The 27,003-nt window shown below is 45.5% G+C and overlaps 1 protein-coding gene across 1 annotated transcript in view; it reads right to left on the bottom strand.

Moving 5' to 3' along the window:
- The window catches only part of Crim1 (cysteine rich transmembrane BMP regulator 1), a 175,774-nt gene that overhangs the window by 6,838 nt on the left and 141,933 nt on the right, over positions 1-27,003 (bottom strand). Inside the window, exons 9-14 of the mRNA XM_052186388.1 lie at positions 24,584-24,740; positions 23,442-23,563; positions 22,228-22,437; positions 18,795-19,010; positions 15,207-15,428; positions 1,913-2,107 (exon numbers count right to left, since the gene is read on the bottom strand). Coding sequence (XP_052042348.1) covers positions 1,913-2,107; positions 15,207-15,428; positions 18,795-19,010; positions 22,228-22,437; positions 23,442-23,563; positions 24,584-24,740 — 1,122 coding nt within the window. The remainder of the gene's footprint in view (positions 1-1,912; positions 2,108-15,206; positions 15,429-18,794; positions 19,011-22,227; positions 22,438-23,441; positions 23,564-24,583; positions 24,741-27,003) is intronic.

Below are 27,003 nucleotides of genomic sequence, written 5' to 3'. Positions count from 1 at the left end.
GTGGAGGAAGCATTTCCCACAGTGTTGGGAGGAACAGAGACTTTTCTACTCTACCAGCCTGTTCTTGTGTCAAATGTTGATTTCATAGTTTTGTGTGCGTCACAGCGACACTGGCATCTGTCCCCATATTTGGTTCTTCATATACACTATCCCATAAGTCTCCCCAAGACATGACCTTGGTTATTCATGTGATGCATCTGCTCAAAACTGAGCCCGCCCCCCTCGGTTCAAAGGTCAAATATAAACTCATTTGACATCCAAGGCCCTAAACATCTTAGCTGCCATTTCCTTTCCCATCTGTTTCTAGAATTCAGTTGCCCTGTGGTCACTGGCTTGGCCTCTCCTATTTTGGGGTCTTTGGATGGAAGACTTCTGCATTCCAGCTGAGAGAGATCATTAGACCTTTTTTTTTTGTTTGTTTGCTTTTTTGAGACAGGGTTTCTCTGTGTAGCCCTGGCTGTCCTGGAGACCAGGCTGGCCTCGAACTCAGAAATCCACCTGCCTCTGCCTCCCAAGTGCTGGGATTACAGGCCTGCGCCACCACCACCCGGCACCATTGGACCTTTAAAGTCCTGCTCAAACCCTCCTTCTGTGGAGCATTCCAGGGCCATGGCTGCTTCACTGAGAAACTATGCTTAGGGGCTTAGCCCCCAGGGCTGGTCCCAAGAGTTGGCAGGTCATCACCTCCAATGTGCTCTACCCCTTGTCTGAAATACTGAGATTGTTCTTGCTGTGATGGTGAAAATAAACCTGGTTTTGCCCCAATTTCTGCTGGGTGGTCAGCTGAGGAGGGTCTGAGAAAGCAAAGAGAGGAGGAACATTGGGAACAGGGGAAGTGACCCCAAAGCCAAGCACAGGCCGGAAGGACCAAACAGCAGCTCCAAGTGTCCCTACTCCCCAAGCATGGCGAGAGCTGGGAAGGACTTGTACGTTTACTACAGAGAGTTTGCAAAGGTCGTTGTACATTTTCAGAAGTGCTCAGACTGGGTTGTATGCATAAGACCCAACAAAAGACCAACAAAGTTCAGTTAAGCACTGTCTGGCTGCCCCGTTTCCATCTGATGTCTAAATTGACTGGACACTACAAGATTCATTGACACAACGCTGCAAGAGAAACAGGAGCCTCAAGGTGAGGACGGAAAGGCTCCTCGTTCTCGCTGGGTCTCGCTTGGAGTGAGAGCCTTTGTGAGGTGCAGGCTCCCTGGGGAGTCTCTGGTGTGCACAGGATCTGACTGGGAACACTGCCCGGAGGCTGTCTCGGTGAAGGATTAGGGCAGGGGATAAAGACGCTGTTTTGGCAGGAGGCACAGGGGTAGGAAACTAGAGGATGGGGGTGGTGAGTGTCTGGATGGCTGTGGGGTCTCGGGTTTGAAAGTGAGAGGTGGAATAAGGCAGCTGATGTGAGGGAGTGAGGGGGAAGGACAGGAGGAGACATGACAGAGGGTGTGCCCTGTGGTTACATCACACGTGGGAGAAGGGTTTAGCTGAGGGGTTGGGAAAAGATGACAGATCATGGTGGGTCAGGTGCTCAAACTGCTGAGCTAAAAAACCCAATGATCCAGATCAATCTTCTTTAATTGCAAATCTTCCATCTTTGTTCTGGTATCTATTCATGTCTATTCCCTTCTGCATTTGATCTGAGGTCTTTCTCCCTAGGCTGGTCCAATGCTGCACGGAAACCATGCTATTCTGACAGACCCTTTAATGGGTGGGCTATATTTGTGTGGCTGTACCTCACTTTATGGGTAGAGCATGCAAATTAGGAGAGGTACAGCCTTTACCTACATGGTCACAGGTAGGCAAATTCGCTCTGCGAATTACCCTGAGGACACTGGGTAGGAGCATTTCAACTGGGCTGATCCATTACCAGAGCCCTATTTGCCTGACCACAGAAGGACGATGGTTTAGATACCTGGGCACATGGGGCAGCAACTCCCTTCCACCTTGATGGGCTCGGCACAGGGCAATGGCGGGCAGCTGACAGTCGAGCAGAGGGTCTGGCCTTGCAGGCAGTAGCAGTGCGTGCAGCTGTCAATGTCCCAGCGTTCCTCGTCAGCATAGGTCTTCCCGCTGAAGTGACACACCACTTTCTTTGGAATTGTGTCTTCTAGTGAACAAGAGGACATGGTGAGGGCGATTGAGTGACCATTTTTACTCAATTTTACTTCATCTAACCCATTCCCCTCTCCACACGAGCAGACTGGAGTTCTTGGGAACAAAATATATTTGCATCTATTTTATTCTATTTAGAAGTTTATATTATCTCTTGCGTCCTCACATGCCAACCTCTCCCTTTCAAGTTTCCTTCTCTTCCTGACAGCCTCACAGCAACCCTGTCTAACAGCTAGTCTGTCTTGAGTCTGGGGCTTAAGACTGGGGCTCCGAGTGAGCCCAGTGACCAGCTGTTCAGCAGTGAGGCAGAGACAGGCTGCTCTGCGGAGAAGCCCTGAAGCCAGGCCAATGACTATGATGACGCCTTCCACTCTGGGACAAATCTGTGCTTGGGCACTGGAAAAGGCCAAACTCCTTAGGAAAAGGGGGTGCTTGGTGTTCTTCCTGGGAGGCCCTGTGGGTACCATGTTCACTGGACAGGCACAAAGGACAGGATTCAGGACATCTAAGCAGAGGAATAAAACTTGTGCCATGCTTTAAAAGGCATAATCCCCGATCCTCAATACTTTTGTCTCTACTCTTTCATTACTGCCGCCTCAAGCTCAACAGGGCACGTTTTGGTGGTAATGAGAAATCCACTTTCCAGAGTCTTCTAAAATGCTGTTTAGCTGTGTCAGTCCATGTTCCACACTTAAGCATTTTGGTGAATCAGCTATTAAGCTAACAAGTAATCTGAAGGCTTTCAAACCCAACAGGACACACGTGTTTGCTAAAATGGAATCCTTAAGGGGGTGACTTTAATTAAGATGGCTAAAACATACGTGGGAAATGGGCTGGGCAGAGTTACATGGTATCATTAATTCCGGAAGCGTTCTGACATCATCACCATGAAGGGTAGTTTAGGCCACTGAGTCTGGAGTCTACTATGCAGCGACCTTGGAAGGAAGAAAGCAATCCTTCACAGAACAGCTTCACTGACTGCAGTATACAAGCCATGAACTAGCTCCAATGATGGCAACAGTGTGAAGAGAAAGGAACTGGGAAGGAGAAGGCTCAACTCCTCGCCCCAACTCGGCTGTCGCCCTTCCTGCATCTCATGTTGGGGGCACCTCTGCCAGTGCTCTCACAGAGGAAGGGCATGAGGCACCACGACAGAAGGGCTGAAGACTGTGCAAAGCAGTTCGACTCAAGGCCAAGCACTGAGTTCTCTCGTCTTATGGTCTCCGTACAGAAACTCATTATGCCTTAAGATATTTAATAAATCAATGCCCCTAATGCTCACAAAGCAATAATAGGTTCCAAAATGAGGTTGTGATGTTAAGGATGGTAATTACGCGTTCAGCGTCATGTGGGCATCCACACATTTAATAAACACTCATCACCAGTGCGGATGCAGGCAGGATCCTGACCAAGCAGCCTGCCCAGAGTGTAGAGGCAGCCTTGGTCACCGATGCCTGGCACAGTTACCACTGTGTGAAGTAAACACAGGTGGACAGTATGGAGGGCAGAAGACGGTCTGCTGGGTAAGTGAGCCTTCTCCCAGGACCACACGCTTGGCCTATCTCTTAAGCAGTGAAGAGAATGTGAAGAAGCCAAGGGAAGGCACCTCAGAAGGAAAGGGAGGTGTACTGGGGTGCCTGGTGTGTGTGTGCACAGTCCATTGGAGACAACCTCTGGAATGTAAAACAAGGATTCTGAATATCAGGTGAGACCTTCGGGTCTTTCCTGTGGAGGTGCAGTAGGGCCTTCTTAGTTTATTTCCGAAGGAAACTGAGATCCACCAAATAGACACCCCCATGGGCTAAGGCAGAGGGGTACAGCATCCAAGGGGCCTTAGGCAGAAAGCGTGAGGCTTGGGAGGGGGTTCTTGAAATAACTATTGGGGTACAGATGGGAAGGTGGAGCATAAGGAATCATCTTCCTGCTTTAAGTTAGTGGAGTTTCGAGGGGGTCAGGTCGGGCTTTAGCAAACAGTCCCTGATATTCCTGTGGACCTTCCAGACCCACAGGATGGATCTGTAAACTCTTAGCTTCTCTAGGTGACCATGTCCATGAAACTGTCACTAAGCTAGAAAGGTATTACATATAGGTAAAAGGTGAGACTTCGGCCAGCTATTGGCACCTCTAGAAAAAAAGGTGTAGAGAAATGCGGGAAAACAATGTGACACGCCTTTCACATGTTAAAATGTTTCATCTACTCTTTGATCAAGTAACTAACTGTACTACCTATAATCTAGCCCCTTCCCCCCCAATTAAACAGCTGTTCTCATCCCGTGGGTCACGACACCCCTGGGGGCTGCATATCAGATATTCATATTACAATTCGTAAGAGTAGAAAATTGCAGTTATGAAATAGCAATAAAATAATTTTATGGTTGGGGGTCACCATGGCATGAGGAGCTGTATTGAAGAATTAAAGCATTGCAAAGGTTGAGAAGCACTGGCCTACAGGATGTTACTTAGGAAGACATTCACAGCAACATTAATTAAAACGGGAAAAAAAAAACCCAGAGGGGTATTCCTGCCTAACAATAGGAAGATACTCATGACCAAAATCATGCTAGTACCATATAGGACTGCTGTGAAATGTATTATGGGTCATAAATGCAGACAGACTAAAACACCTATAACAGTATAGAAAGAGGGAAGGTTAACAGAAATTGCTATACGTAAGGATGAGGGTTTCCTCTTCTCCTTTACTTTTGAATCATGAAATTCATTACTATTGTTTAACATGTCAAAAATGTAGAAAGCAGAGACCTCAGCGCTCTCCCCTCTCTCACACAGAACACAGGCTGCGGCACACATGAGAAAGCATGGAGGACAACACTCCTACTCAAGTGTGGTGCTCTGAGTGGTGCTTCCCCACGATGAAGAACCAAGGCAACAGACTAGGAAAAGCACAGGCAGCGATCCACTGTTGAATGACAGCACCACACAGTGACTATGAGGATGCTTATTCAGCTGCTGTATGAGGGAGTCCGGAGGGACAGTTACAAAATGATACAAGAGAAAAGAACTAATACTCTGACTGCTGGGGGTGGGGGGTGGTTAGTGGGCTCAGGCCACTTTGGGCCACAGAGTAGGTGAAATTAAAGCCTCGCTTTGTCACCCAAATACCTTTTCTAAAATGCCATCAGGACTAAAAGCTCAAAATAGTAAAATGACCACGAACACAGGGGAAGCCCTTATGCTAGCAACCCACAGAGAGACCTGGGCTTGCAGTCCCTCAGAGATAGAGTCAGAGTTTCTGACCTGCTAAAGGGGTGTGCAGGCCCTGGAGAATTGCTCACACACGTGGGCAGACTACTACCAGACCTGGATGCTTGACGCTTTCACCAGTTTATCACAGTTCCCCTGAAGCTCTTCTCATCCCTGGGGACCCCAAAGCATGTCCCTTTCAGCTTCAGTTCATCTGCAAACAACTTAATTCACATTGGAGATCGAATTTGAAATTGTGTGTGAAGATATTCAGGGCAGAGCAGTTGCCGGCTGGCACTAAGACACTTCTTGTGTTGGCTCCAAGGTACCCTGGCCTTCTTCAGAAACTCTGAGGCCACCCAGTACACTCAGAGACCAGCGAAGGCTAAACTGGTGTTGGAATTAGTATATGGCTGGGTACTCGGAGAGCCCGGGTCTAGACTCTTAGTGAGCCCCATGTCAGAGACATCATTCTTGATCTCGCTTGCGAAGTCCATTCGAACCAAAGTATCAAATCATTTCATAGCAACCAAATTTGTTTCTCCAAAGAGGGTATACAAACAGAGCCACATTGTGCTAATAATGAATTTTCATGTGAAGCAAACAGATGTGACTCTTGCTTTCGAGACAGTCCCAAATTACCAGAGCGGTTGCAGCCTGGCCCAGGCAATAGCAAGGTAGATTTTGGTTAATGAATCTTCATAGAAATATTTTTGCTTTTTACTCCGTTTCTCTTGAGAAGTTAGTAACTTCCGTGGGGGCTGACGGTAGAGAGCAGATGTTGGAAGCTGGATGGACCACGGGTTTAAGAAACCTTCAGAATGGGAAAACAGGGGCAAGTCTATGCAGCTTGAAGGTGTTTATAATGAATTACGAGTCACTGAAGCTTTCTTGGAAGAAGTACTTAGCCTAAGTGAGATTACGTAAAAGCCACTCGAAGCACCTGGCCTGACGAGGAATACAGTCCTAGGGACTGAGTGTCAGTGTGGCTACTTGGCACACAGGCTAATTGATTCTGACCAAATACCACGGCATCGCTTTGCTTACGCCAGCAATGACATCATGCGCTTCGATTATTCAATACCTCGGATTATTTGTAGCTTCCACTTACTGGATGACTGCTATGTGCCAGACACCAAAATAAGTATCTCACATGTGTCAGTCAGTTCCATTCGATGTCCACAGCTCAGTGGACACAGCTATTCTTTCAAGCCTGCAGAAAATCGAGGCACAAAGTCGCTCATCTAAGATGCTGTGGACAGGTAGTCGGGGTGGGATAGGAACCAGCGTGGGCTTGGATCTCCAGCCCACACGTGGCCTTCTGTTTACCAAGCATAGTGGCCTGACTTGTGGGGCGTGGGGGAAATCACTTTCTGGGCAGGCATCAGTGCCACATAAACCAAGGCCACTTTTACTCAGTGGCTGCAGGAAGTGAGCTCTCTTTCAGGCCAGTGGCACAGGTGGTTGAGAAGTGGAGATGCGCAGTCCTGAGGACTCACGGCCTTCCTGGAGGACTCCATTCAACGCGTCTCCTTCCACACACAGCTCTCACCTCCCTTGACATTTCCCTTCCTTCCCCTCTCTGAGGAAAATGACGACCGGAGAATGTTCCAAGGAAAACACCAGGGACAACACTGATACACAACAACATTTCCTTTTCAAACCAATGCATTAGGGATTGAACATCCCGTGAGCACGGTTCCCTCTGAAGCAGCCTCAGCGGCCAGGCTAAAACCATATCCGGACAGCTTTGGGCTTTTCCACTGGCTGTGGCATCAAGGACCGGGTTTTGAAATATTCAGGTCAGACAGTCACTATTTCGTTGGTTATACTTTGGTTTGACAAGCTGTGGCATTTTGCTTCCTCGTTATGGGCCCTCTGTCTTCCCATCAGGTTCGATCTGGAATGGTCTCTTTCAGGTCAGGGTTTGTTTTGCTGGCACTGTCAATATGGTGAATATGGTGGGCTAGGAGCTGGGATGGGTTTGTCACAATGACTACATGACACAAGTCACAGAATATTTTCTCTCTGTCTCTGTCTGTCTCTCTCTCTTCTTTGTATGCAAATTCAAGCAACAGTATCTTGTACAGCCCAGAACCATGTTAAAAATATACAGTGCCCTTTCTGGAGCAGAGCTCAGTGTGGTTTCCCCTCTGTCTGTTCCGGATTCTGGTTATAAAAAAGGAGAGAACTGTCCGGGCCTTCCATGTTTACTCCTACTAGGCTGAATTCAACTGTTTAAACTCGACAGTCTCATGTCTTTTCAAGATAAGAATAAAAGCTTAAAAAGCTGTGAACCTTGGAGCTGGCTTTTTACTACTTGAGCTGTTTTAATTACAAAATAAAGTTCTCTAATGGCTTTGGCAGCCAAAGTGCCTTTCCCCTCTATCCAGATTCAACCTACAGTCCCAGGAGACACTCATACGGACCCAGAGGCCTGCTGACTCTGACTAGTGCTGGATACACCTCTGCAAAGGAAGTGTCTCCCGATGGCTTCCTGTTTCCTCCACGGAAGGATACAGAGCCCCAAACCCACTGTCACCTGCATTACAGTTTCAATTTCTGCCTCAGAGATAACCTTCTCAGATGGCCACTTTGGGTTCTAATTCTGTGGCCGTGGTCATGGTGTGGGAGTCACTTCCTGAGAGGAAGTCAGGCAGCTTTAGAAATTGCATCAGCTCTTTTAAATCTCCTGCTACACCACAGAGTCCAGAAAAGTAATTTACTCTGGGATCCTGGCAGCCAAGAAGCTAAATGCTGTCGTTGTTTTAAGAAATCCCTCGTTTATATCAATCCAGCGCAGTCCCAGTCTAGGACAACTCTTCCTTCCACAGGTACTGAAATGCAGGCACACTCACACGCTTGGCTTCACTTGCTACTTGGGCATATTTCCTCGGGGACATGCGTCCAGAGCAACGGGGGCTTGCATTCAGTGGGTATGCCAAAGGATGGGCTCATAGTGTTCTACCTCAGTGTGGGTTCTAAGCTTGCAATTTGAAGTGTGTGTATATAGCTTAGCATTTGCCACACCTGGCTTTTTCTATCGGTACTGGGGATCCAAACTCAGGTGTACCCGCCCAGTTACCTCCCCAGCCTGATTTCAGATAAACAACATTTCATGAGATCACTTAGGCAGGGGTAAAAAGGTAGCTTGTGCCATCATGAGTATCAAGAGGCTTAGAAGAGGGGTAGATAAAGCAGCCAAGTCTTATTAATGATCAAGCATCGACACAGGGAAAGTACTTATTACAAGATCAGTGTACACGTCCCAAAATATATTACAAGCCCTCTTCCTAACCCAAAAAGGAGTAAGGCACACTTTCTGATAAGACACTAAATCCCTGGCCCGTGATGTCACTTTTCTTTATCAGCTTCAGTCGGGCAATTGCTGGACATGAGTGTCATGTTGGAGAACATATAAAATGTGAGCAACCCCATCTGAGAAACTAGCATCATTGTCATTATCCTTTTTTTTTTAACGTAAAGGAAAAACAGAAACTGTAAGAAACGAGAATTTAAGTAAATAATCAATAAATAGGTCACTAGGCACAGACTCTGAGTATTCTGGGTAAAGGGACAGTGCAGACTCCCCGAGCATGAAGAGGGACCTCAAATGGACCTGCATGCATGCGATGCCTGAACAATTTCAGTGAGGAAAAACATCCAATCTTAATTATTTTTATATAAAAAAGAGACATTATCATGTAGTGTGGATGTATAAGCCAGTAGCTATCAAAGCCCTTTCTTCAAAACTGAGTTCTGTTTTACTTCATCCATTTCTCTGGATGTGAAGTCTAACTCTATTACAAAGATCAAAAGAGATTTCCAGGTTTCTTCAGCATCTGTAATAAAATGGTTGGCTCAAATCAACAGAAGAATTACACATGTTCCTGAGTTCTATGAGCAGAAATCTCACTAGCTGATTGGCAATGACTTTTGGTTGATTCCCCACTGAATACAAAGACGGCACAATTTCTCAGTTAGAGAATGTAATTCTTGTACTAAGGATCTACTGTGCATTGGTTGGGTACTTCAAGGAGCAAGTTCAAAGAAGTAGTTCATTTTCAACTTTAAATGGAGTCTTATTTCATAGTTGTGACCAGTAGTTCACAGTAAGGTGTGTGTGTGTGTGTGTGTGTCTGTGTGTGTGTGTACACATGGAGATTATATGCCAAAGTAATTCTGGAAATGAATAAATGCACTCTAAATGGCAGGCCGGAACAATGCAAGATCAAAGTGGCTCAAAAAATAAAAATTAAAAAAAAAAGGAGGAGGAGGAGGAGGAGGAGGAGGAGGAGGAGAGATACAGCTTTCTTTAGGATGCTAAAGTATTGCATCTTCTTAGAAAAAAAAATCTAACTAGAAGGATGTCCCAGTCTCTGCACTTACAGGAGATGTTTCATGCTGTTAGAAATTCTCTGCCAGCATTGTCTAGGGGTCCTTACCAAGTGGCTCCTCCTGGGAAGAAGTCTCTACCCACCCCTCAATCACTGGCAGGTAGAAAATCAGGTTTGGTCTCTGGTACAGAAACAAGCAGGAAAGGGCAGATGCTGCCATGCTCTGCGACTCCAGTGCCAGTCTCCAGCCCTCAGCCTTCCTCTCTGCAGAAGGATTTTTAATATGAAGCCACCCATGGACAAGGGCTCAGACAGGTGCTATGTCACAGAAGTCCTTCCTGAGTCAACTGCAAACATGAATTTCTGTTCACAATGTTGGGTGCCTGAAAAGGATGCTAAATGGAGAAACAGAAACTGCGCGTGAATACAGAAGTGTGCAGAAGGACTTTCCTAGGGTGCAGGGCTGGACCTAAGCAAGCTGAAATCAAACACTGTTTATTTTTGGTGCGGTAACTTTAGACCAGTTCCAAAGTTAGTGCAGTAGATGACAACCAGAATGCTTCCCTACTCGCACCCTCCAAACAATACGCAAGGGCCCATTCTGCGTCTGCCTTCCCATCACCTCTTGTTCCCTGCTTCCCACTTAACCACTTTTAATCCTAGTTCTTACAGTGACGGTGACAGTCTGGGGCCACTCTGACTGACAATGGAGAAAGGAATCGAAGGGATGCATGGTGTGCCCTCCACGATCAGGGTCACAGAGAATGCCACACAAGTAGTTCACGAACTCCTCATGTGGGACTAGCTTCTGAAACCCAAGTTAAGGGTCCCGTCTTCGCACTCTGACAGGGATGACCAACCTTCAGAAGGTCATTGCAGAGATGTGCCATGCTGGCCTCTCCTAGTGGAGCAAGAAGTGCACACCATCATGAGGTGATAAAAGCCACTAAATGAACATCGTTCAGACCGCAGCCGGTCTGCACTGTAGGAGCAGAGGACCGCTAAGCCAGGGCACAGTCACGCCGTGGTGGTTACATCTCCACCTGCGAACATGGCTTCACTTCCTTTACATACTGCCTTTGAGAAGCACGGGTTTCCTCTACAGGAGGCAACTGAGGTGAATTGTATCATGTCACCAAGACAGAGCCAGAATGTTTTGGAGTTGTGAGCTTAACTCTTGGCTCCAAGGCAAGTTCCTTACAATGTTCACAAGCTTTTAATTTTAAGGAAATGCATCGGAATATTAAATTCCAGTGTCCTAACATTATGACTTAAAAGCCATGTAACATTAACTTCACAAATTTTAACAATGTTGATGCAAGTGGTTATTACATTTGATTCTGAGTGATGTATGTGCATATATAAATTTAAGGAGATAGTGTTTTGATCAGTCAGCCTGAAACACAAAAAAGCTGTAACACAAGAAAAGTGTCCCAGCAGACAGTATGGTATAGAACACACCCCCCACCATTATTAGAGGGCTGTTTCTCTACCCATTCACTAAAGATTACCACGCAATTATAGCACTGCAATACACTGACAAAAACCATAGCTCTGACTCAGGCCAGGCCAGCTTGGCATCTTGTGTTAGTGCCACCTCAAATATCAGTACAGACTATCACATGCCAAATATGAAGTACGGCTATGTGTTAATCAGACAGAGGCACCCATGAGGAAAAGACAGACCTGGTGAAAGGATCATCATTTTCACAGACCTTTAAAGATCTATAGTAAAGACATTGTGAAATGACTCAAAGTCATATAAACAAAATATCTTAATATTGTTTATATGAGAGTTATAAACCACATGTGTTTACGGTTGATGCATCGAATAAACAAATAGCTTTTAGCTAAAAATAACTAATGCTAGACAAAGAAAAAAATGTCTTAAATTGGTTTCTAGCTGAGATTGATTCTAGGTAGGTATGTTATTTAAAATATCAAGTAAACTGACCTGCACAAATAAACATATCCTTACCAAGCCATGATTTTTAAGGTAATATTCTGATTAACACTTCTGACCTGGCCCGCACACTGGTTCTGTTCTCTTAGTCCAGCCTAGTGGCAGCCCATCTGACTTCCTGCTTTACCAAGCTGACAGGAAACTGACTCCATCTGTTAGACTAAGGACAGTCTTTATAATCAAAGGGGTGCTCTTTCCTGGAAAAACTGAACCACTGGCATAGAAAGGGCCCCTGGAAATACTTAACACCCCCCCAACCCCCCCATCCCCGGTGCCAAAGCTGTGGGCAGGGCATACACCCTCACAGATACAGAGAGTGTGGGTGAAGAGCCAGTCACTGCTTCATTCATCTGCTTTCCCCCAGGGAGTCAAGGATCCAAGAAGATGATTTCCTCAGGGAAGGAAGGAAACAGGCGCATAGCATGCAGCTGGCAGCAACGCGAGGCTGCTTCACCGTGGCCCGCTCTTATGGTGAAGTGCGTCATAATGCGGGTTCTGGCAGTTCCAAGGAACCACCTGCTACCCCACGTCAGAATCCCAGACCACTGCTCTCTACCTGATCCATACTTGTGCCATTTTTAAAGCCATCTTTTTATAGTCAGAAAGCCTATGAAAATAAAATCTAAGGCTTGTGTGTATTTGTGTAGGAAGGCAGAATACAAAAAATTAGAAAATCAATTAAGATGCTCTATTAAAATGATTGGGTAATTACTACTTAGTTTCGTTCGAATAGAAGGATGAATTCCCTAATGATGGGGTATTATAAGCAATTAGACAAAGCTGCTCACTTTTCAAAATTAATCACCAATCCTATTAATTATGTCTGTATTACACATCCTACTAAATTAGAACACGTAATAGGAGGCCTTCACACATCAAAGGAGAACCATTATCACCGCACATTAGTGTGATGATAATTTAGCTGAAAGGAGCACAAACACTTGTAATTAGAAGCCTTCTTTTAGGAGGATCACCACTTTTCCTTATTCTTATGCTAAGAAAAAAATTAAAAAAATCCAAAGGAAAAAGCAAGCAAACTTCTTGGTTTTGATACGAGAAGAAGCCAGTTTCCCTGGCACAGTTCAGCTGTTAGAGCAACGGCTACCTAGGAGACCCGAGGACACAGCAAGGCCAGTGCCTAGGGGATCTGTGCTGTTCCCCTGTGAGATGATGTGGTTCTGAGGACTGACAATCTGGAGTGAAACTTAGAGTGGTCCAAACTGGACCCCACGGGAGCACTGGTCCTCAATGCTCCTTGGGACAGCAACATGCCAACGATAGACCGTTCCGTCAACCTCTCTCTTCTAGATGACTAAGGTCTGCATCTCAGGCACAGCTTGGAAGTGCTTTTGGGAGTGCTTGCTTTACTCAGGCCTGGGTAGTCTCTGTAGAGGGGCCAGGCTGAAGGGAAGTTGGGACAAACCGGTTGCTAAGACAAAATACCCCAAAATGAAATAAGGAAGTCGAATAGGAACTCTCCTCATTACCTCATGAAATCAACTTTCAATGCCTGAATAGCAGAGCTGCATGAAAACAGAAGTGACTTAACAAGAGTATTTCAAAACAAGTAGGACACAGACAAAGGAGGCTTAATTAGAAATTCGAGTATACAAACACAGGTATGGAACAATGCATTCATTAATATAGCAGGAGTTGTGGTTTTCAGAAGATCTCTCAAGTTCTCTTAAGATGAGTCCAGGCTAATAGAGTAGAAGTGTACACGCAGAGGCAGGCCAGAGGGAGGGGTACTGCACGTATCTGAACCACAATCTAATGAAAATGCTTATAATCTAATTTAAGGTCCAAGTCACACATTTTGGCCAAATAGGTCTTTTCTGCCTATCTTAAAGAAGAAATATAGTCTAAATGATTCAGAATTGGGAGTATGAAGGAAAAAACGAAAAACAGAAGATATTAAGGTCAGAAGGTTTGTTTCTACAATTTTGGGGAATTGTTTTTCTGAGGAGGAGAAGTGATTTACCATTATCACATGAAAGCTAACTTACAACTCAAGTAACCGCTCTACTGACAAAGCAACAAAACACAAGAGGAACTGAACGTTCAGTGGAACAAAACCATCCGAGAATTTCAACACAAGAGAAATTTGTTACGAGATTTTTTTTTTTCTCCCTTTGAAGCTAACATGGGATTCTCAGACCTCCTGGGCTCTGATTTCCCAAGAGTTAGCCATTTAATCCTGGGTGGTTCATTAATTCTTCCCTTTATCATCAGAGTTCTGATGTGTAAACAGGAACCATTGTCTGTATCCCCTGCGAAGACAGGGCAGTATCCTAGTTACATCTTGGCTCTGGATTGTCACCAAAGGCGGTGAGTGTCCTTTCTTGTACAAATTTTGGTTAGCTCTTTGAAGAGTAAGCTAATTTGGAAGCATGTCTCGTATTTTTTGTTCCATTTATGACGGATGCTAACGGGTATCTTTTCCCACTAGGAATCGTCATCTGCACTGGTTTCCGCAGAGGCTCTTCATCTGGGGTTGCTACCTCACAATCATCCAGTCTCCATTCAAAGAGCATCCAAGTTTAAACAATACATTAATAGATGGTCACTCAAAGGGGAGAGTCCAGCTTTCAGAACATTCTGTTTTATATTGTGTGTGTGTGTATATGTGTGTGTGTGTGTGTGTGTGTGAATAGCGTTTTGTGGCCTGAATCTTTTTCTCCCCCCTTACCCCCCAGGTACGTATTCCAAATACTTGCAATGATTTGTGTCTAGAAAGCACGCAAAACCCACCGGCGATAAGTACACAAGGCCTGGAATTAATAACCGACACGCGTCTTCATTTGCTACTCTGAGTACAGGCTCACGTGGGACTGAGACATGCCTTGTGTCCCATTTGACTTTAGGATGCGAAAGCAATACAGACACTGAAGGCCTTGGGAGCCAGGCCTGTGCTTGATTAGAGCCGCCAGCTGTCTTAGCCTTCCGTCTGGTCCCCAGCAGCATCTGGCTCATAGCCACAGGACTGGTTCGGTACGGACATTAGAGGGTAATATTCATACGTCCTCTGCTTACGACATGTGGCACCACAGGCCACAAGGAGGAGAGGGCTCTGTTAGTAACTCGGGCCTCACTCTGTTTAGGCCATCAACATAGACAGTCACGTAGCTTAAACAGGATCGGTTAATTGCCCCGTAAGATAGGGAAGACAAAAAAAAAAATGGGGATTTAATGAATCCTTCATATTGAGTCGGTCTTAAGGGAGAGGCAAGTTTTATATAATAAACATCTTCTAATAAGGGAATGATGTGCCGGGGTGACTACTGAAAATAATTAGGGAGCGGGAACTGTGATATTGAAAACCCAGACCTCGCAGAGAGTCCCCCTGGAACACAATGGTGCTATAATGTCATTATGTTCCAAGACAGCATCTATTTATTCTTCATGTATGTATCTTGGGAGCACAGCTTCTCCATCTTTCCCCTGATTGATGTTCCCACATTGGGTCTGTGTGGCATACCAACCAGAAACACTAATTTTAAAAAATACTAACTGGTCTGTGCAATTGGCTGCCAATGTTAATGTAGTGGACACCGGGAGAGATGAAGGGTGTTTTCTTTTTCCATTGATCTTACCTAGGCAGTAGGGGCAACACTGGCCCTTCCTCAAAACAGGTCTTTCACAGGCCACGGAAGGGCAGGACTCAGAGTAGCAGCTAATGGCGCTATCCATGCACACACAGCTGGTGCAGGCGTCCGGCTTCCAGGACTCAGCCGCCAGGAAGATGTCCCCTTCATCATTCCTGCAGTAGCTAGGCACGCTCTCATTATGGGATGTGGAAGGCTGAGGAGGGTCATCTGGAAAATTGAATACACAGGTCAGCAAAGACAACGCTGCAGGCTAACAACTACACTGCATAGTTAGCATCAGCCAGGCTTCCAGAGGCACTCCTCTCTAAGGCTCTGGGTGCCTCATTAAAAAACAAAACAAAACAACAACAAAACACAGCCAGTCTTAAGATCAGGAAACCCGCTTCTAGCAAGGTCTTGTAGTCTAAAACAGAGTATTAACACTAGGAAAAGACTTGTCATTGAGATTCTGTCAGGAGCCTATGCAGGGTCTACCCTAAGCCTTCCTCCTTACCTTAAGGGAAGTCTGCATTTTGTTTGGAGGCTCATGGGACTTGGATCAACCAGGAGATCCTGTCCCTGCCTTCCCAGACTCCCTTGCAGCTGGGGTGGGGTGGGGCGCCTAATCTCCCTTTGGTTCAGGGATAATGAAGGAATTTTTAGGGGTGCTTCCACTTTCTTCCGAGGATGGAGGCATAGCTACCTCCCTCCTTCCACATCTGCCTGCCTTGAAGATGAGGAGGGTTCTGTAGTCAAACTCGTCTTAGTCACTGGGCCAGAGTCAACAGTGAGCCACATCCGCCACAAGCTTCCTCTGAAGCATGTAAAATAAACCACTATTTGTCTACAATTTAAAGCTAGATTCTCTTACTTGCAACCAGCCCCGTCCTAACCGTTCAATACTCAAAGATGTCTTCCCTGCAAACTTTTCTATATGCCGATCTGTGACATTCCTAAGGTTAGACATTCCCATTAGTGAGGGAGGGGCTAGCAACCCAGATCAAACAGAAGGGCACCACCCAGGGAAACCACAGGCAAGCCCTCCGTGGTTGTGTTATGGAGGAAGGCCTCCATATCAGATGACAAACTGAAATGGAGAAGAGGGTCCCTGGGAAACACGAGCATCTCTTTGGTATCGAGAAATTCATGAAAATGAAGCCTGAGAAGAGACCTGAGCTTCGTAAAAGGGAGGTGTAAGTTAGTGAGGTTTAAACTTTAGAGATGTCACAGTCGCGAATGGCAGTGCGCCAAGCAACACCCTCACGCCACCGCCTTTCCTCAGCGGACACACAGTGGAAAGTTATCTTGTGTGCCTCGCATCAGCATCATGAACCCTGCTATCCTCAGCCCCGGGACAGAAGTAACGAGGCAGACACGCAGTTAGGAGAGGCTCTAAATGCAGCTTCCCTCTTCTGTCTGCTCCAGGAACACACCACACCCTCCGGTGAGCACATCCAATCCTCTCTGATCCCAAGGCAGCTGCTTCACCCACACCACACCCTCCGGTGAGCACTTCCAATCCTCTCTGAACCCGGGGCAGCTGCTTCACCTGGGGCGCCTGTTCTCTGAGGACCAGAGGAAAGCTAGTACGATGGACCCGTCCAAAGGCTTTCCTTCCTTAAGCACAACTACCTCTCCTCTCCTCAGCCCTGGGAACAAAGTCATAAAGAACAGACGCTGGCTCCATTGGCCTAGCTCACTATAGGGAGCGTGTCTCATGGACTGCTCCTCATATCCCACCCATATTCTGTAAAATAGAGAAGGATAGGGTTCTGCTCTCACAGACCTTTCTGAGGTCATCTATGCCTAGGGAGAACTTCTTTAAGAGAGAGGCTGCTGCTAACTTTGGTTTTGTCTGGAAGTAAGATCTAGGCCGCATTAGCTTAATACTTGCAAGTCATGTCCAACCAGGGGATTTTCCTGCGGTCACAGGCGTGCACCATCAAGGCTATCACTCTCCTGTTTGGACTTTGGCCAAATATCATGCTGGTACCCTACTCTTTCTTTAGGACCCACTTCTGTGTAGGGCCATGGCCTAAGGCCGACCACAGGCAAGGCAGAATGGGAAGGGACCCCAGAGGAGGAATCACCACACAGGCACAGGCCTTAGAGACGAGTACACATCCTTCTTAGGCCATTTTAGAATGTGGTAATTTAAGGCTGTTCTTTTTCCAGATGTGTAATACCTTTGCTATTATTCAAAATCTGTTGTGATATAAAAAAAAAAAAAAACACTGACATCTTAAGTTTAAGTTCAGGATAATGAAAGAGAGGCAAACATGGCGGCTCACACTTAATATTTCAGCACTCGAGAAGCTGAAGCAGTGTGGTTAAAAAATCTTTTATTGCAGCAGTCTAGATATGAATAGACCGTCCCCAAAAGATCCACTGAGGAGTTAGTAGCTCATTTAAATACAACTTGGCCAAGGCAGGCTTTCATTCACATATGCGAAAGTAACCTTTGGAATACATATAGATAAAGAAAAAATATATACAAAGAGAAATATATTAAAAGAAAACTTCAAAGTTATCTATCTCTATATGGAAAGGAATAATATTAGTTACTTTGTAACTAATTTAAACCTGAGAACAAACCAGGTATAATTCACAGAGAATAGCAGAAAGCCATGGCTAGCTTGACAAGAACCCCAGGGGCCTCTGCCATGTGGCTTTTCTTTGTTTTTTTTTTTTTTTTCTGAGATAGGGCTTCTATGTGTAGCCTGGGCTATCCCAGACTTCTCTTTGTAGACCAGTCTGGCCTAAACCTCACAGAGATCGGCTTGTCTCTGCCCTCAGAAGTGTTGGGGTTACTGCCCAGCCTGTAATGCAGACTCTTATTGTGAAGTGGGGCCTAAAACTGAGAAAATGAACAAAGCCAAATAAAACCAGCTGTTTTCATGATTTTATGTGTTGAATTAAAATGTGTCTGTTTTTAAAAAGTCACCTATTCTTATGACAATAGAATTGCTATTTTAGTTATAAAACCAGTAGTGTAGCTCACATCTTGCATCTAGGTAGGTTTCTGCATTGTAACATATTTCTTTCATGCCTAAATTGACCTGCTAAGATTTGAGAAATCATAGGAAGAACACAGCAGCAGGCCTCAGCCACTCAACAGTGTTGGTCTTAACTCACTAGTTAGATGGGGAGGGCCTGTACGTGTTTTCACAGTATGTTTACAACCTTTACAGTCTCAGGAAGTTTTATTTATATTATTTTCCAAAATAACTAGTTTTTACATTTGTTAAGAGACAAATGTCGCTGGTGAGATGATATTTCACATAGCAAAGTCATTGGGAATAACGCGCTCTAGAAGGACTGCCTGTACTCTGTGTACATCCTTAGTCTGAGCTGTAAGGCCAAAGGTGGTAAAAAGCCAGTGCTTCCCTTTCAAATTCACCGAAGGTGCTGTGCTCACTGACCTTACTATGTGGATGATCAGAGGGAATGGACTGGGGAAGGGGGCGGGGTGGCCAGACGTACCGCACAGGTTCTTGGGTTGAGCACAGAACTCGCCCTAGCATGCAAGTCTACAGAACCATCAGACAAAGCTGCATTCCCTCCACATGTGCACTCTGCTACCATACTGGTTACCTGTACACTGTGGGCAGCAGGAGTCCTGGGTGCGGGAGGGGTTCTGGCACAGCAGCGGTGGGCACACCTCTGTCTCACACAGCACGCGGCCGCTATGACAGGCACACTGTGTGCAGGAGTCAATGTTCCAAGTTTCCCCTTCCACAAAGTACTCTCCTCCAGGGGCATGGCAAACTGAAGGCGTGCTGAGTTCTGGCTTCTGCACCACGAAGTCATCTGAGGAATGACAGAGTCAAAACATGAAGAATTCAATCACCTGCAGCTTCTATAACTACCAAAGGAATCGGCAGCGTTTGTTTTAAGGGAGAGAGAAACAGTCAAGTGTCTGAAGAGTTTCTCTCAACCTATTCTTATCCCACCAATAGGAAAGGAAAGAACGATTTCCATGCCAAGAAACAGGAGACAAAGAGCTAATCTCGGGAAGTGAGGTTCGAGTGGCTGAGTCTGTCGATAGTCCTGAGAGAATTCAATAAGAATTAAATTGCACAGACATTCTCTCAATGGAGCGTCCCTGTGAGTGTGCAGGAGTTGTCTAGAATAAAGACTGCTCATTTACTGAATGCTTGTTATGGTCCAATTATTTCCAGGCTGGGCACCTCTCACTTATTTATTTCATTTCGTTTCTTCCTTCCACTGACCTTGTGAGGGAGGCACTATTATTCTATTCTGCATATTTTCAGAGCTACCAGCTCAGAGCATTAAGCACAGTCAAGAGGCTGGAACCAAAGTCAATGGTTATTTGGATAATGGATATGCCTCTAGATTAAACAAAACTTCCAAATGATGGATGTCCTGTCTACTTTATTATCTTGGGATTCTGAGCACTTTTATGCTTGGAAATATGGCCCACTGTCAGGAAGCCACACCTCACCTCAGCCAGCTGCCAGTACCGTGATCGGGACTGGAATGTATTTACAGATTCAACAGTCTGAAACCCCTCACCTGAGACTAAACATTGAGTGAACAACACCAACCTCAACCAGAGGCATACCTGGAGGCTAACGACAGTGATTTCTTTCCCTAGAGGTGAGGTAGCTTTAGAGACTTGGATGAAATGTCTACAGAGGTGCTGGGAGCTGCCCTGATGTGGTGGGAAGACAGAAGGCATTAACTGTATTCCTGGAGTCCAAGTACAACAAGCGCTTCAAGGAGGTGTTGACAGCAGCGCATCCTGCTGAGAAAGGGTCTAGGGAAGTCACTGCTGGCTCCGGCTGAGCGGTCAGCGGATGCTGAGGATTGAGGGGAACCACCCTGTCTGTGTAGGGCGCATCAGGGCTCTGTGTAGTGGGTAGTAGTGGGTCAGTACTACCAATGGGACACAGTGGGGGGGCTGTGGGGGTGACATTCAGGTTTCAGGAGAGGTTTATCTCAAGGGAAGTGAAGACTGGGTGGGACATAGCCTAAGCAGACACATTCTAGAAAATGGACAGCTGAACTAAAATCCCAGTTTAGGATTAGGGTTAGGGTTAGGAGCAGGAGAGAAGGAAGTGATGAAAATTGGTGTCTGCGGGTCAAGATGCTCAAAGCGTATTTTCTGTGGCTTATGGAGAGGGAAGAAAGTTTCACTGAAAAACTAATATTGGAAAAGGTGCTCTGATGACATTCAGAGAGGGCCTCCAGGGGACAGGCAGCAGGGATCTGCAGGGGTTTACCTTCTGTGTGTCCTTGCAAAACACAGAGGCTGGAGAGATGGTGAGGAAAGGGTTAAGGGTGAGATGGGGCATGGGAAGAACTGGAGAGAGTGCTACTGTGGTCATGCAGCTGAAGGGTTCTGGAGCTCTTCCCTCCTTCCAGGGAAACACTGAGTGCTCTGACATGGGAGGAATAAGAAACTGCTCTTAAGGTAGGAAGAAGTCCATGAGCGCAGAAGGCCTTTTGGGGTGTCTAGACAGAAGACAGACACGGCAAACCACTAAAGATGCTGGAAAACTGTAAGTCTACACATGAAAGCATAGAAGTGTTTTTTGTATAGGTACATTCAGAAAGTCACATAGTATGTGCATTCATGTGTATGTGTGTGTATGTGTGTGTGTGTGTGTGTGAGTGTGTGTGTGTGTGTGTATGTGTGTGTGTGTAGGTCAGAGGTCAATGTCTAGCATTTCTAAATATCTATCTATCTATCTACCTATCCATCCATCCATCCATCTAATCTATTTGTGTTTAATGGTTTTCCACTGAACCAGGAGCTCACCCACTTGGTTTGATTAGCTGGCCTCCAAGTCTCAGGGATCCTTTAGTTCCCACGTCCCCCTGTTGGAATTGCACTGTGAGCGACATGCCTGGCTTTTTAAGTGCTAAAGATCAAACGCAGGCCCTCATGCTTGCTCAGCAAGCCCTGTGACAACTGAGCCATCTCCCAACCCCGACAGTACGTCAATTAGCTGTGTGTTTTAGAATTTCCGGAACCAGGGAAAGACACTTGTGGTTCCACAGACTGCGGTTCTGTTTTGATCTGTGTCTTTTTATTTCCACCTGTCTTGCTCCGACTTCTTCACTGGAGTAGCTGACAGAGAAGCCAGGTGCAGGCTCCCAGTCGCTATGCACCTCTAATAAAGCATGTCTTGAGGGAACAAATGATTTTCTCTTCCCCAAAGAATTGGCACAGACACAAGAGTTCCACTTCATCAAACTGCTTCTGACCTGGTGGACATGGTGGCTGCTCGTATTTTACTTGCAAAATATGTGAAAAAGGAGACAGCTGATCGAGAACACATCTAACTGCATTATGGGAAAACAAAACAAGACATTTATTCTACATTTTATGTGCCAAGTGCACAGGTATGGGAGGGAGCTGCCAGTCTGGTAGGTGCTAAGGTGTACAGAATCTTAACAGCTGAGAAGGTCTGAGGTAAGGCAGGTGCAGCCTGGCCAGCGTGAGTTATCACCCCCGTTCTGTTCTAATAACTCATCTTGATTATTATTATTAGGACTTGTGACCATTCCAAAAGTCTCCATTTGGCAAGAGTACCACCTGTCCATTATTTTACACAAGAGCAACAGCCACAGGGTTCAGTAAATCTTTGCAGTATTACTCCCTCCAGTATTACTTGGTAAGTTATAAGCTTTTATGAAGTAAAACTCTCACCAGCCCCCTTCAGTTCACTCAGGCCTTCAACCCTAATAGCTAGCAGTGAACGAGAGGGTTGGATTTACATACGTAAGTCCACAAAGCTCTATGAAAAAAAAAGCCAGTCCAAAGACCAATATAATTGAGTCAACCATTCAAAAATATGAAGAACCATTTCCACAGCTTTAGAAATTTCTTTGGTCTTTGGCTAATTATTCACAGTAGCTTGCTCAGTCTGTGGCTGTTAATAACAGAAGCCACGGACAGCTGAGAAGAGTCCTGAGAACTGACCCCACACATCCCTCAGAGTCGCAGGCTCCACAAGGCTGGAGGCGGTTGCATGGTAATAGGGCAGACTGCTTTTACCTGAGCAAGACGGGCAGCACTGTCCAGGAGGAATGGTGGGGTTGCCACAGGCAGGCACTGGGCAGGTGATGAGGGCACACATCTCCTTTCCATTTTGACAGTAGCATTCCCGGCAACCATCATGCCAGCTCTCCTCATTTTTATGATGATGGCCATCCATGGACAGACACGTGCCTGACAGGACAGGAGGCCCAGCAGAAGTAGGGACCTCTGGACAGACAGAAGGCAGCCTGGTAAAGAAACAGCTAGGGCACGGGAGAAACAGTTTGTTGTGCCTGGTCACCAAATATGACACCCAGGGAGGACAGTCAGTGGTACAGGAAAGGCTGGGGGGGGGGGAAAGAATTTAAATCATCAGGTGTCCAATTTCGAAAAACAAGAGAGAGGAAAGGAGTCTGCAAATATGGCCCCTACTGGGGGAGTGTTGCTGACTGTTAAGCCTTTCAATTATTTTTACAATAAGCAAGCACTACTTTTGTAATAGATGTCATTAACTTTTTATATATGGAGACTCATAGAAGTTTTTATCCAATGGGAGAATTTAGAACTCCTTGTAACTACTAAATTTTTGATTCATAAGATGGCTGAAATGATTGCTTCTATTTTTGTTTACTGTGTGACTCCTTCAAAATATCAAGCATGCTACAGGGACCTTTAAATGTTTGATTGCACATCATCTGACAATTACGACAAACCACAGTGGGGTAGAGGGTTGGGGGCAGGGCTGGAATTGAGATAAAGGTTGAGGAAGACACACTGGTGCACATCCTTTGGCTTCAGGAATGTCACTGGAGGAAGACTCTGGCTCTGGGGACATAGGGGATTTTTGCCTATCTACAGCTCTGGCCTGCTATGTGCTTCCCAAGCAAGTCTGAATTCTCATGAAAACCCTGTTGCTACGGAATACCTAAGATATATCTACTTCTGAGGATGCCAAGATGAAGCTCCTTCCTGCACCAATCCCACTCCTGAATAGAGTGGTCTCCTCCGTAAGGAGGCTGGGATATGCTGTAGTTTTAGGCAAGCAAAAGTGAAGGTGGAAGAGGTGATTAACTTGGTCATTGTGCTTTAAATACTGTTCTAAGCCCTCTTAACTCTACGAAAGACTAAGGGTATCCTGTGGGAGGGTCCACATCTGTTTCAGCGCAATTACTTAAACCAGAGCCCTCCTGTTTGTTGTTACCATGCTGTGAGGAGAAAGGACTCACACTCACCTCTGCACTTGCAGATAAGACAGCCATGGCTGTCCTGCTGAAAACCCAGGGGGCAGATCTTGCTGCATGGCAGCTCTGGACACTTCTTACACCGACAGATGTTGCAGCCATGCTTATTCTTCCTGGGTAATTAGAATTTTGCCAGAGGTTAAACAAAATCCAAAAGTCTTAAGTGATGCCCAAGGACTCAGACCACGGGTCAATGCTATCGCCATTTAAGCAGAAATGATGGTACATCTGCACTCCGAACTCCTGGATGAGGTATAATTAGCTCTCATGACCAAGGTTTAGAACTGCCCAAGCGTTTATATGCTTCTGGGAGGTGGCCATCCCCCAGGGACACAGATGAGGGTTTAATTAGAAAGACGAAATCTAAAGGACGAACATGAAATTCCAGGGAACAGAATGGTGTGAGATGTATCATTGGTCAATGTTGGGAAATGAACATTAAAGGAATTTTGTTAGGGCTGTGAGCTTTCCTTAACGGCTATATCCTTTGAGAAGTTCCACATGCTAGTAAAACTTTTAACTATCGAAACCTACATTAGACACAGGAGGCTGTAAGGACTCAGGGACTTGGGAAGCCTTAATAAATGTTAATAAAAGCCTTAGGCCGACAAGGTTGTCCAGTGGACAAAGAGGTACTAGCCATCAAGGCTGGTGAGTTGAGTTTGATTCTCAGATCCCACGTGGTGAAGGAAGGAAATTAGGTTGGCGGTTTTACACAATGTACAGTGTAGCATGTACATAAAACCCATGCAAACATACACACCTATAAATAAGTGAGTAAATGTGTATATATTGAAAATGAATAAAAACCTGGTCCTGGAGGCTATTAATTAATAATTAATAATAATTAGGGCTGGAGGGTACTTTTATTTTGTATCAGCAGTTAAGTTATATAAATGATTATATCTATTATATCTGATTTCTACCCACAGCGTACCTCTAACATCTTCAAACAAAGTCAGAACTTGATTGCATTTGGAGACAATGCATTTCCCCCCCAGAATCCCCTACTATAAACAGTATGGCAACTCTCTAATCACACCACTGCTGCCTCCTTCAAACACATAGAAAACAGCTCCCAAGCACAGGCAGGAACAATGCAGTAAGTTACAGAAATACTGGCAAATACGTACAGGAATCCAAGCGGACAAAACTTGTCGCACATTGTTGGTCTACATTTCTTGGGCCGTGGGCGGCACTGACAGAGCTCACAGTTGTGGACATCGGTGAGGAAGCCAAAGGGACAATCCAGGGTGCAGGCCCTTTTGAGGCCTAAACAGAGTTCCTCCCCTGTGGAGACACATAGATGCCCACGTTTCTTTCAAAGACAACAGACCAGATCACATCATGACCCCTGCGCCTCCCCCGAATCCTCCCACTTTAATCAGAGTCAAACTTCAATTCTACCACAGCATCCGCCACAGTTAACAGGTACGGATGGAGCTATTTCACGGTTCTCACAGCATGGCTCCAGGTTCTGGTGGTGGTACGTGAGATAGAGTCCAACTCTGAAATGGGATTCTGAGGCCTAATTGAATCTGCTAGGCCTGGGACAGGGAGTAGTCTGGTCACCATCGATAGGTAATGACTGGGGGGGGGGCAGTTTTTCATGATTTTGCTTAATTAAGTCTCCTTAAACCAATGATGATGACTTATGCTAACCTATGGTAATCAGAAGTTTACAGTCCAGATTCATTTCAGACAGTTACTGCGTGTCTGGATTCTAGATTAAACTGCTATCATTTCCTAAAACCAAAATAAGTTAAAACCAAGAAACAGGTCAATGATCACCTGATTATTGGTAAACCAATAATTTGAAGTTATTGGATTTCAATATGGATTGAGATTCTAGGATTATGGGTATGGACCACCAGTCCTGGCACATGTCACATGCTTCTGAAGGACATGTCTCTTTAAGGCTTTTATTTTAATCCTAAGCCAACTGTGTATAATGCCAAATCTAAAGACATGTTAATATACCAAACTCATTTCATTTAAAGCCTTGGACAGTAAGACATTCAACAACCAATACCATCAATTAATACAAAGCTACAATGAAGATCAAGTGTCTTTGTCTTCCCGACAGCAACACATATTTTGGTTAAAAATTAACATTATCAATGCTTATATCAGCAGTTATAACATTATAGCTTAATGGGTTTAACTTTCAAGTCTGTTGCCATTGCACGTTCTTAGAGCACGTTTCCTCTCACGCTCCTCTTTATTGCAAACATGTCTTCGAGAGACCAAGTCAGGGTCATTTCAATTCTTGGTGAATCCTACTTTGGGGCCTAGAGGTCACCATCAGGTGTCTTCTTAAACCGCTTCACCAGTTTTTGTTTTTGTTGTTTTTGGTAAGGTCTCTCACCAAACCCTGACCTCAGTGACTGGTCTGATAGGCTGGCCGCTCAGAAGCCCTCAGGGCCCTCCTTCCTATCTTTGCCTCCCAGTGCTGGGATCACAGGCATATGCTGTCATGCTCAGTTTTCTGTGTTGGTACTGGGGATCTCATGTTCTCTCTTCTACCCACTGCACCATCTCCTCAGGTCCTGTTTTAAGAAATCCTGATTTTCCAAAAGAGCTAGGTGTGATGTCCAAGAGGTACATAGGTATAAATGGTTATGAGGACTATTTTCTGTAAAAGGTTTTAATAGGAAAAGATAACATAAAGGAGGCTTTTTTTGTTGTTTTTAGTTTTGGTCCAGATGAACACATACTGAAGGGAAAAGAAAGCATTACATCGAATGGCTACAAGGAACTATTTCAGTAAAGCACAGAAGAGGAAGAAACGCAGGCAGGGAGGGAAGAACAAGGTGGGAGGGAGCTGGGGACTTCCCGTGTTAGCAAGTTTGGGCTGAAATGGATGGTACAACAGCTTGTGTGTGTGTGTGTGTAAGAAACAACTACCATGTGCCCGCTAAATAAAAGTCACTTGGGATTCATCTGCTTAGTCCTCAAAATACCCCACTCCTTAGGTATTAATGTCTTTCCTGTACAGATGAGGACACAGAGCAAAGGAGACATGGCTAAAGCCACTCACAAGGTCTAGTCCTCTGAGGCAGTCTACTCTGACTCAGAATCATCAGGGTGGCTGATGGGAGTCGAGAGGTGGAGGCAGAGCTCAGGCCTCAACCTGTGTGTGGTACAAACTGGCAGCTTCAGGTTTAAGCCTCAGGTTTAAGGGGAGCAGTGAGCAGATTGCCAAGACCAACCAGGCCAGGCGGCTCAGTGTGCTGAGACGGATGTCTGACTGCAGTGGCCAGACCTCCTGGGGGGAATCAGACAAGACCAAAATCCAGAGGCATCGCTGATCCCAAAGGCTATCTGCTTCTGCATTTAGGCAATCACTGCAGAGCACAGTTGGAGTACTAAGCACACCCTGGCAGAAGGTGGTGACCTCCCACGTCCCCTGACCAAAAGCTTGAATCTCTAGGAAAGAGTAAAACTTTCAAGAAGGATTTATTCTTACAAAGTACAGCACTGGGCTTAAAATGGCTATCATTTCATTTACGTTTTGGCTACTGGAGATTTTTCTCTCTGTTATGGCTCGAAT

This window comes from Apodemus sylvaticus, chromosome 6 (genome assembly GCF_947179515.1).
Source record: "Apodemus sylvaticus chromosome 6, mApoSyl1.1, whole genome shotgun sequence".
Classification (NCBI taxonomy): Eukaryota; Metazoa; Chordata; class Mammalia; order Rodentia; family Muridae; genus Apodemus; species Apodemus sylvaticus.
The sequence above is the reverse complement of the archived record's forward strand: the minus strand, read 5'-3'. Positions and strand labels throughout refer to the sequence as shown.